The 11,524-nt window shown below is 50.0% G+C and overlaps 2 protein-coding genes across 2 annotated transcripts; one reads left to right on the top strand and one right to left on the bottom strand.

Annotated features, from left to right (window-relative positions):
- Positions 1 to 1,234: 1,234 nt before the first annotated feature.
- BKA67DRAFT_594439 (uncharacterized protein) lies at positions 1,235 to 2,393 on the bottom strand (the record flags this gene model as incomplete). Its single annotated transcript, XM_046105050.1, has 2 exons — positions 1,235 to 1,246; positions 1,308 to 2,393. 2 exons carry the CDS (start codon positions 2,391 to 2,393, stop codon positions 1,235 to 1,237), a joined length of 1,098 nt encoding a protein of 365 aa, XP_045953828.1.
- Positions 2,394 to 9,778: 7,385 nt separating this feature from the next.
- On the top strand, positions 9,779 to 11,186 carry BKA67DRAFT_594438 (ubiquinone/menaquinone biosynthesis methyltransferase; the record flags this gene model as incomplete). The annotated part of the gene is made up of 3 exons (XM_046105049.1): positions 9,779 to 9,799; positions 10,263 to 10,444; positions 10,520 to 11,186. 3 exons carry the CDS (start codon positions 9,779 to 9,781, stop codon positions 11,184 to 11,186), a joined length of 870 nt encoding a protein of 289 aa, XP_045953827.1.
- Between the last annotated feature and the right edge of the window lie 338 nt (positions 11,187 to 11,524).

The raw sequence follows: 11,524 nt of genomic DNA, 5'->3' as shown, positions 1-11,524 counted from the left end.
CGGGGTGCTTGTTAGTGAACACGGTTCTTAGGTAAGAGCTTTGCTCTAACCTAGGTCGCAGCCTTCCTGCAATCCATGGCATCTGCGTCTCCCACGTCATCATTCACCGTAGCCTCCCATCTAATTCCTCTTGGAAGGTCCTTCTCCATACGACGGCCATGGCTATGGGAGGAAAAGTCCAAAGATTATGAGCTGAACTTCGGCCTACCTTTAAGAATTTAGTCAGAATTCAAGATGAAATCATTACAACTGCATTTCCTGAATATGGATTTAAGATGTCTCATACGGTCCTTGGTGGTTTGACTCTCGGACGGTCCATTCGAAATGGCTCGGGACAAATACACTAGATTATGAGTTCAACTTCCTATAGACGATCCCATCAACACGATGAGAAGGCATCGTCCAGTACGCGCGCACATGATACTTACTACCGACATCTCTGGCTGTCTCCAGGGCCAGGAGCTCACGAAGAACTCGACATTCACCAAGTTGCGCTTTGCCAAGTAGTTGATGAATGCGACGAGGATGCATTCCTTTAGCTGAAGCAGATGGATCTTGTTACATCTGAACACGAAAATGCGGAAGAGTAATTTAATATATTCCGGAGTGCCTGCTACTCAGCACATGGCTCACCAAAAGCGTTCAGGCGTCTATCGAATCTTCTAGTCCTTTCTCATCTTCCACTTCTCTAGCTTTCACTTCTCTATGCTCTTCTTTGGTACTTTCTATGCTCATGTCATCATGCCCATCACACCCTCCACGCAGAATCACTGCAACAATATCAAGGTGGACGAACATCTCTGACTGACCACCAGATTTTGCTTTGCACCAGACACAAGGAGAGAAACAAGCACACCAATGAACACGTGAACATATTCAGAGGGAGACCACAACCGTGATCGATCCCATTGTGTACCTGGCAAGCCCACAAGGCATTTCTCAGATATCCAAAATATGAACGCAAAAAAAAAATCCCCCAAAAAAAGACAGACCGCATGCAAAAGAAAATCAAATAGGGGGTATGCGAGGTAGGCTATATGGCAATAGCTACCAGGTGCCGCGAGCACTTCGCGGCTTTTCCAATCCTTAACCAACAAGCAGATCGCTGTGCTTGCCTCTAAATCATCTATCGTCTGATCTCTCCTGTGAACGGCGGGCACGTTCTATCGTCGTAAGCCCCCGCACTCGTTAAAGCATCGTACAACCACATCGCCAATACATAATTTTCAACTGCTTAATAGCAGGTCTGAATGCAAAATTCATATTAGTTATCTCATTCAGTAGGAAGAACTAGTCGGAGCACTTACGTAACCACCATCAATGATGACGTTGCTGCCAGTCATGAAAGAGCTGGCGTCGGAGGCGAGGAAGACGGCAAGGCCGTTGAGATCATCGACGGCACCCAGACGGTCCTGGGGAGTCAAGCTCTTCCAGATCTTCTTCTGGGCATCGAGGGCGGGGACACGGTTGAGGGCAGTGTCCATGTAACCGGGGGAGATGCAGTTGACCCGGATGTTGTACTTGGCCCACTCGGCGGCGAGAGACTTGCCGAACTGGATGACACCGGCCTTGGAGGCGTTGTAGCAGGACTGCTCCTGAGGGTAGTTGACGATGCTGCCGGACATGGAGGCGACCAGAACGATGGAACCAGGCTTGTTGGCGGCCATCATGGCACGACCGACAGCCTGGGACATGAGGAAGGAACCAGTCAGGTTGATGTCGATGAGGCGGCGGAACATGGCAGGGTCGTACGTCTCGGCCTTGATGTTGGAGTCGGCGATACCGGCCGAGTTGATCAGAACGTCGGGAGCACCGTAGAGCTCGACGACAGAGTCGACGGCAGCGTTGATGGCAGCACCGTCACGGACGTCGACCTTGAAGAAAGTGACGGGCAGGCCGGTCTTGGCGTGCAGCTCAGCGGCGGACTCATCGCCGAGCTCCTGGTTGGCGTCGAAGATGACCAGGGCCTTGGCGCCGGCCTCAGCACAGGCGCGTGCCATGTAGTTGCCTAGACCACGGGCACCACCAGTGACGACGACGACCTTGTCCATGATGGACATTTTCTGCATGGTAGGGGGAAGTGAGCTGTAGACCTTCTGCGTCAGAGGAGTGACAGTGTCATCAGGCTCGCTGGAGATGGCAGAGGGCTTGGCGTTCTCGCGTGATACGGGGATGGAGTAGTGGTCGCTGGAGCTCTGTCCAGTGCCCTTGGCATCAGTGGAATAGACGCTGACGGGGATCTCGGTCTCGGCGACGACATCACTCTTCTGGCGGATCGCCGACTTCTGGAAAGCGCGGGTGGCAGCTGGGACAGCTCGGGGAGCAGTGGCGCGAGGAATCGAGAAAAGAGGCGCTGCGGCCTTGGTGAGACGGAAAGCAGTTCTGGAAGACATGGTGATGTGAATGTGAGGTCAAGGTTGAGGTTGTGTGTATTGATGGGGTGGTTGTTCGATTTCGTCACTTGAAACCGAGCGGCGTGAAGGACGGTTTTATAGAATTGGCGGAAAGGTCTTTAATAGCGATCTCAAAACGTCAATTGGTTGAACTAGGTACTGGAGGTGTTGATTGGTGAGTTTGTGAGTTGCCTGTGCAACAAACTTTGTTAGCTTGCAATTGATCAATTGTATACCTGAAGGAAAGGAAGGCACGGCAAGATAATGGACATCCACCCAAAGTGAGGCAAAAGCACGGGAAATGGACTTTGATTCACTGCTCGGGGTCAAGCGAGCAGAGCAGAGCATCTCCCTCTTCATAAAGCTACTGCGAAGCACGTACCTGCTCTAAGCCTTCTCTAAACACGGAAAGGGGGTTTGATGGTGAGTTTGGTGAATGAAGGAAGTTCGTCCAGAAAGTATCGCCTTCTGAAGAGAGGCCAAAGAATATATAGGAATACCGATGTCGGGGTAGGCGGTCAAATCCTGGCTCTGGATGGTATCACAAGACGGCCAGTTTGATTATTTATGGCTGGCTGGCAAGGTATGGGTCGATTTCGTCACTGCTCAGGCGTGGAGTATGGTAATAGGTACGGAGTACTTGGAAAAGAAAATGTCTCCGTAATCGTAATCCACCTTTACACAGGTACTAATACTTCAGCTGTAGGGTAGGTCTGGAGAGGATTGGCGCAAGTTGCTGTGTCCCTTTTGTGGGGGTGACTTGTAGCAGATGGGCCCCAGAGTTTGGGGTATACCATTAGCTATTTCAACAGAACAGGTATGCAAAGGCACAGCGGTGCGGGTGTTTTCTCAGGATGTCTGTCTTGTTTGTCGCGAGACGCGCGATAGATGGCAATGGTAGGTTAGCGAATCGTCCGTAATGATGTGTCGTTGCAAGTGTTTCGAAGAGAGGGTTCTATTGTCAACATTTGAGGGGATGCATGTGCTCCTTTTCTATTGTGAATTTGTGACCACGCGGTTGATACACAATTTCGATACAACTCCCCGGTCCAAGCTGCCATTTGGAGATGTATCCCTCCAGGCGATAGGGTTCACCTGTGTCGTGCAGATGCTATCAGACTTCAGGGCCATCGCTGACGCCGAACCTGCGGTTTTCGGCTGTAGCTTACTGTAGATCACATCTCTATTGTCACGTTTGTGTGGTGCGTTACGGAGTACGAGAAAAACCAGAACCACATTTGCCGCTCGTATCAGACCATCAGATCCGATTTCATGTGGCGGACATGGCGGAGAGCTATGCAAATCTCTTCTGGAGCTACCCATGTTCGACGACCCTGCGGGCTGGGGGATCTCTGCCAAGTCTAGCTCAACCAAGGGACCCAGACCGATGAAACCCTGTCTAGTTCAAGGTCGACCCGTTTAACAAGGCCGCTATGGAAAACAGCCAAGAGAAGGTCAGGAAGCGCGAGCCCCGACCAGTCGCGCCAGTCTCCAGTCTTTCTGCTCGGCCAGCATTGCTTGACCGTCAATCCCTTGAAGGCGGATTCCGATAGGGATGGTGGAAAGATACAGAGTTGTAGTGCAGCAATAGCGCCCTCGGCTCACACCCGGCAGACATGGCCCGGCGGTCGCCTGCTGGGGTCACCGTGGTACATCCATCGACAGAAGGTTCGAACATGGCTTCCATCATTTACCCGAGGGTGGGGGGTTTTTGTTATTCCAAGGCATAGCTCAGCCTACATAAGAAGAGACATCGAGGTTTTTCTGACTATTGTGAAGCTGTCAGCCAGCGCGAGTTCGTCCAGTCAAGCACTGGCGAAGCGGCACGAGGTGGCAACCACTGGACGACCTGACAACCTGGCAACCAGTCACTGCTTCACAATTACTGTAGGTCCGGATTGCCATTCCTTGCTTTCCGCCGTGAGAGCATTCGATTGGGGTCCGTTTCCGGTACAGGTTCCCGTATTTCGTTAATCTGCTGTAGAGTATTACAAGCATTGACGTTCTGGGGGAGCAATAGGTATCTAAGATGGGGATCACACAGTATATAGTAGTAGAGCATGACCTGCTGAATTGTGGTCATCTTAAGTAGAAATCCGGCATACTATGTATTGTTTAGGCAGGCTGTGGCATGAACAACTCATAGTGGGTTGATAGACACCTTACAGGGCGGAGAAGGTATTGGCTAACAGAGGCAAAGGAAAGCTAAAGTACCTAGAACCCACGGGGGGAACTTACTGCATGCGACCCACTCACATTGCGTGCTTTCCTGCTGCACGAAACCAACCAAGAATATTATTTCCATTCCGCAACTTCCTTCCACCTTGGAAATATACTCAGCCCACAATTGATAAGAATATGGATGCATTTGGCGTCTCCAATGAGCAGGTATGTACGTCAGGTCCTGGTTTTCTGCATCATTCACGCCAAATTGCAAGACCACTGCTTAATTTGATATCAAGTCTGACTCGGGTTTGCGGCGGTCTGTCATCCAACGGCCAGGAGGAAACGTTTCCACAATCAAGGATTTCTATCCACAATAATGGCGCCTCGGTGAGCGTTGTCATCTCACACCTCTTCACCCCAACCTCTGAATCGCTCCTGCAGAAGACACCATGTCGTGTACTGTAGTCTGTAATGCCACCACCGAGCCCTCGTAAGCGACTACATTATTGCAGAACCTGTCCGAATCTGAATGGACCACATCATTACCCGGAGATTACATAAGTATAATTTGATCATGTGGACGAAAAGTTTTTGACGGCACCGCCATACCGAGAGCCCAACCAGCCGGGGATGGCAACCGTGGTACTCCGTACAATCGCGTTCTTTCGAATGCACTTTCAGATTCAAAAACTCGCTTCGGATGAGAAGCCGCGAGAGCTTGTTACCCACTCCAGCCTCAAGTAGTTGGAAGATCAAACAAACAAACAAAGCATGTTGGGCCCACTGACAGTATCGTAAATTGGATCGTCCCTCAAAAGCAAACTATTTGAGACCGCGTATTGCGATGGAAAAATGGGCAAGGGGGGGCAATGGACACACCGACAAAAAACCCACGATACTTCTACCCCAGACGACAAGGTGAGCGCACCTCACCTGGGGTGACAGGGGGCCAGTGCGGAGATTATGTGTTGAATTATAGCCCAGCTTCCAACCACCGAAACTGCAGCCCCCTTTGGACACGTTGCCACCCCTGGCCCTGGCAAAGCAGCCCCTAGACTAGTTAGTCTAAATGGCAATGTCAATTGCCATCAAAAATAATGTGCAAACACCATTCATCATATATATTTAGTAGGCGCAGAGTTTTCTTCATCAAAGAGAATGTTACTTAAGCCAATCTGTACAGTAAACCACCTGGGACAGCGGAACATTCAGCTGGATCCAGATCGTGGAACTTTCTTCGTCTGACAGAACCGCCCCTTAAGCATATTGTATACTCGTCATGCCGTCAGTTGGACTAGTGCATTTGTCTGCTATGAGAACCTGACTAATTATTCCGTGTGCAGGTGAATTGTTACACAAAAATATTAGACATCAGTTGCTCGACAATACTCAGTTTGGCAGTGTTCTGTATTTGTTGGGGCTACCCGAAGATGGGTTTTCTGACTCGCTGGCATCTTAGGGCGGTCTCCCCCGGTGAGAAGCTCTCGTCTACATAGTACAGTGAGTGCCGGGGGTGATTTGTCCCTGGGCTAACCCCACGAAATTGGGGTGGGCCTTCACGACGCTTGTATCGTGCAGGAAGCTATTTTACCATTTCTCGAACAAGTCAAATCAAATGGGACAATATGTGGGGGGTCGTGCGGGGGGCAGTGGGATGAACTTCACCGAAAACCTGGTGCAGCTACAGAGCGTCACTCGAGTACTTCTCAGGACCTTTCTGGACGAGACCAAACCCCATCGCCGGCGTCAGAACATGGCGCTATTCAGTGTCCACCCCTTCCGACAGCGAAGCTATATCTATTGATCCTGCAGTCGGCCGATGGTTCCGCTATCTGAACAATCAACATGCCGTCCCAAAACCGCATGTATCGATGACACCAGCAGTAGTGGACGAATTCCTGAATTATGTCCACCAACAATTCTCTATGATTCTTCAACCTCGTGGAGCCAAAGGGCATCATGACCTAGAAGTCGTTGGCAAGTTCCGATTAGACTAACCTAGTGTCACTTTTCAATAGGTTCATGTTAGGCTCTCCGAATACCGAGTGATCGTGCGGGCCGCCAACATGGAACCAGGCCGAAAAAGGGGGCGGCAGGGAGGGAGAGATGTGGGATATAGATGGATATCACAACATGTACAGGCACCGTTACTGTTCAACTCCCCTACCATTTCTTGTCCCATTTTGAGTTTCCCCGGTTTGTTGACTAGGGAATCTAAGGACGGCATATTAATAAATACTTGAAACGATTACATATAAGCCTTACTACCTTGTGTTGTCCCAGCTAGTTCCCCATTACAACACAGGAGGCTCAGTAGAGAGTGGGCGGAATCTGTGTCGGTCACATGGAAGGTCTATAGGCTGTTCAGAGACACTGAAGGGACGCTCCAGTATAACGAACATACAGAGGCAGATTGACTGTGTACGGTCGGGCTCCTGTTCATGGTGGTCGCTCAACACAAATCCAATTTGTGCAGCTCAGGATCTGCTGATCATGACGAGTCCAGCTATCATGAGGATTAGTAAGCTTCCATGCGCGGCGGAAAGATGACCATCGAGGTAGCTGTGATAAGTCTCTATACTCATGTTATCCATAAATCTTATGGTATCTTCTCGATTACTTTGGTCGCTGGGATGAGCGGTTACGTTCATGTATCCATCGTTGCAGCGACTTCTCGTTTCGCGGTCAAAAGGTTTTAACAGGTCCGATGCCAACTAATCTAGACGCGAACGTAATGTGAGTGCAAAGAAATAACAAGCATCCTCTTTCGATATTCTCCAGTTGCGAGGCCAAAAAACTTTTGGGGGGGGGGGGGGGGGGGGGGGGCCGGGCGAGGTATTCATCTATAAAACTCGTTTGTTTGTTAACGCGTTACAAACTGTATAAGTCGCTCAAGGAGTCTCTATTCGACAGACACGGAGCTACTAACACCCCAAAAAGCGGGCCAGCACATAGCTACGCAGTTATTCGTCTTTACCATCCTGAATCGATACTTGAACTCCTGTGGTTTGTGGGCGAAGTATATTTATCAAAAACGTACTTTTATACGTAACAATCGGTGGTGATTATCACTCAATAAGCCCCTTCGTACTTCGGCTGCCTCCTGCCGTTGTATTCCAGCCCAGCAGTTGAAATTGTCCATCTTTGGCGACGAGAGGGCTTGACCTACCGTGTCCCAGTACCGCCCCTGTCTAGGCATATGATGAGCATTGAGAACATAGTTCCAAGCATCTGGAATGGTGATGTACGTGCCCCTTTAAAACAAACTAATGGTCTCGACTCACCTCGTCTAGTTGCTTAATCTTCACCAAATTAGCTTGCCGTGGCTACTGACTATCTCAAATGATAAGAACACATCTGTATATCAATCATATGAATGCCTGGATGGTTATCCACTGCACCCAAACGACGGAAGCAGGAAATATATCCATCTCGAGCACACCGGCTTTATTCAAATAGTACACCCGATACACTCTTTGTGGTTGGGATATGTACTGTTGGATCTCATACGCCACTGACTCCCCGTTTACAAAGTGATAAGAGCTGGCTCGCATTCTGTCTTCGTGTGAAGCTGACTGTAGGTACATAGATTTCCAATCGACATCTCGCATATCTTGTAGTCAGTGTCATTGCCGTCAACACCGTTCAAAATATGTCACGTCCACAGAGGGAGCAACCTCTTCCGCCTCGTTATTGAGTAGGCTGCAGTAGAGTAACGGTATCTGGAAACCGCCTATAAACCCACAGCTTTGGCTTTCCATGGGGCATAACAACTGTTGCTATCCGAGAAAATTTCCATCGCTCGCTACTGAATCAGCAGAACAACATTCTAGCTAGGATTCTTCCATTTTCGGTAACATCGAATACACTTGCAGGCTCAATTATCTTCTCCGAGTCTCTAATATATAAACATTTAACTCGCAGCGTAGTCTTGCTAAACCAAAGGCACCAGAGAGTATAGTGCAGAAATACTAGTACCTTGAATAAAGCAACACGATTTATTGCTAGCTTTCGCATCATATAATGGATACAATGACCTCAAAACTCGAGGGTGTCTCGAGCAATAGCGTCTGCAGGGAGGACACAATCGATGTGGTAGACACTGTGTACCTATCATCCGCCGTGAGTAGATAGTCCGGTCTATGAAGGAAATGTTGCGTATCCAAGCCGATGGCCGAGGGCAAACAGTGGTAGTAGTTGCCCCAAATTGTGCATAACCTCCTCTAGGATAGCTGGTAACTTTTCTGGGTTCGCCGTTTGCGTGTTCTCATCCCCTCCGCAATGAGAGTACAGCTAGGGAAGCCAGGCCGGATGACACTAGATCTTGAAAGGAGGATGTCAAATGTCGCAATAATCATGAAAATCACTAGAAGAAAACGGCCCAGCAGTTCTATGTTCTATCCCGATAATGCCATTATGACAGGGCATTATCAAAGTGAATGTTGGATCAGTGCAGGCTGTCGACGGTGTGTTAGCCAGCAACAGCCAATGGCCGAGAAGTACGATGGGAACCAACACTGTAATTCACACTCAAAGAATCAAGCCTAATATCTACCAGGTAAATTCACTGGGTGCAACACCCATTTGTCCAGGCGTATGCATCCCCAGCTTGTAGCCATGCAAAACATATGCTCGCAATTCAACGAAGCCGACAGACTGCAGCACCACAGCACCATCTAAACATCAGGCATTGGCAGTATTCACCTGTCCAGCTGCAGCGAGAACACTCGTTCCGTTGCGTTGCCTCGGTGAACCCAACTCTACTGGCAAATTTCCCCGGCTTCTTCTCAGCCAACAAAAGGTAACGAAACAACATCGTCTTTGTAACGATTGAGAAAACCACATCCCGTACTACACACAAGCTCTCATCGACGGCAAGACAATGGCTGACGCTGGACCCAACGTTGCGATTGCACTTGTTCTGGTTTTCGTGTTCGTCCTGATCGGATTCCTCATCTGGAAAGCGCGCGCTACAGCCAACAACTTTGCACAGAACATGTTCGGGTCTCGCATGCAGCAGACACAACCGGACTCATCAGTTTGAAATGAGTAAGTGGCACATGCCGTTTCCCTGTACAGGTGGCATATGAGAAGCACCATTGCGAAAAGCGACGATGGAGTGTTCAAGCTTCATCCTTTGCGTCCCACGTTACGGTGCGCGTGTCTCCGCACTGGGGTTAACTTTGATGTAAGCTCTCATCCAGGCTGCCAGAGCCGCCATGCACGTTGTTCGGGTGCAGGTACAGGCGCTAAACTTCCCCGGCCTTAGCTTGTCGGTACAGACTTATTTACTTGTACCGCCGATTAGGCGCCATCTATTGCCTGCTGTGCAAGTAACGTTTAGTGGGAGTATGCGTACTGCGGATCTGTTTGTACATGTTCCAAAAACTAAATTCTGCCGACCGGGCGCCGATCCCAAATTTATTTGGAAGCTCCGGAAAAAGTCCACCCAAGTAGAGACAGAGAGCATCACAGCTAACCGCATCTCCAAGAACAGAACACAACACAGGGTCCTGACTTTGTTCTGCCTAGAAAAACTCGGGCTTGGGTCCCAGTCTCAGTTTCAGCGTTATGGCTACTCGACCTGCTTTCCGGACTGCATCGCGCGCCCTGCGCCCTTTCTCTCTCCCCCCTTCCTCTTCTTGTTCCTGTTCCGCCGCGCGCTACACCAAGTCGTTCAGCACATCGCCGTATTCGCAAAAGCCCACGACTCCGGCCCCAAACAACACAACGCCTTCGTCCGACAGAACAACCCATTTTGGATTCGAGGATGGAGTGTCCGAGGCAGAAAAGACGGAGCGTGTTGCGGGTGTCTTTCATAGTGTCGCCGAGTCATACGATCGCATGAATGACCTCATGTCGTTTGGATGGCATCGCGTGTGGAAGTAGGTCACCACCTGGTTCCTTTTTCTGTATACCGTGCACAATAGTCATGCTAATCATCAGCCCTGTCCTTCCAGAGATCACTTCGTCAGCTCCCTGAACCCTGGCCTCTCGCCGCATAACCCCCCGACCCCTCAAAATATACTCGACATTGCTGGAGGCACGGGTGATATTGCCTTCCGCATGCTTCACCACGCCCACCAAGTCAATGCAAACCCGGACGTCCGCGTCACCATTTCCGATATCAACACGTCTATGTTAGCTGTTGGAAAGCAGCGGTCTCTTTCCCTTCCCGCCTCGCAACAAGCGGCCCTCTCTTTTCTGCCCGCCGACGCCACTGTGTTGCCCGAGTCGCTGAAACCGAATTCGTTCGACCTGTACACAGTTGCCTTTGGTATCCGGAACTTCAGCAACATCCCGCAGGCGCTAAGGGAGGCATACCGCGTTCTGAAGCCTGGTGGCGTGTTCGCCTGCCTCGAGTTCAGCAAGGTGGGCAACCCGCTCCTGAACGCCGTGTACAAGCGGTGGAGTTTCTCGGGCATTCCGCTGGTTGGACAGCTGGTGGCTGGAGATCGCGACAGCTACCAGTACCTGGTGGAGAGCATCGAGCGGTTTCCCACGCAGGAGGAGTTTAGGAACATGATTGTGGATGCTGGTTTTGTTGTTGGAGGCGATGGCTATGAGAATCTGACGGGAGGCGTGGCGGCCATACACAAGGGAATGAAGCCGTTGGATGCCAAATAAGACTTGCACCGACGAGCGTGCGTGTGTGCGTGTGTATATATAGGACTGTATACTACTTGGTACTGGTACTTGTACTTGTACTTGCCAGCGGCTCTAGACCTGGTTCGACATGTAACTATAGATGGACATGAGGGGACAGCCGAGCACTGTACATTAACGCAATTGCATAATGCGATCGTGTAGATGTCCACTGAAGAAAATTAACAGGATTTCGCAACATATTTATGGTGTAATAAAAGCGTCCGTGACAGTGCGTGTTGCATTTCTAACTGACAAACAGAGGCAGGGACATGGATTTGTTCAATGAATTTTCCAAGCTCAGTTCAGTGGCTATGGAG

The sequence above is a fragment of the Truncatella angustata genome, assembly GCF_020726525.1.
Source record: "Truncatella angustata strain MPI-SDFR-AT-0073 chromosome Unknown BKA67scaffold_8, whole genome shotgun sequence".
In the NCBI taxonomy this organism is placed as follows: Eukaryota; Fungi; Ascomycota; class Sordariomycetes; order Amphisphaeriales; family Sporocadaceae; genus Truncatella; species Truncatella angustata.
The sequence above is the reverse complement of the archived record's forward strand: the minus strand, read 5'-3'. Positions and strand labels throughout refer to the sequence as shown.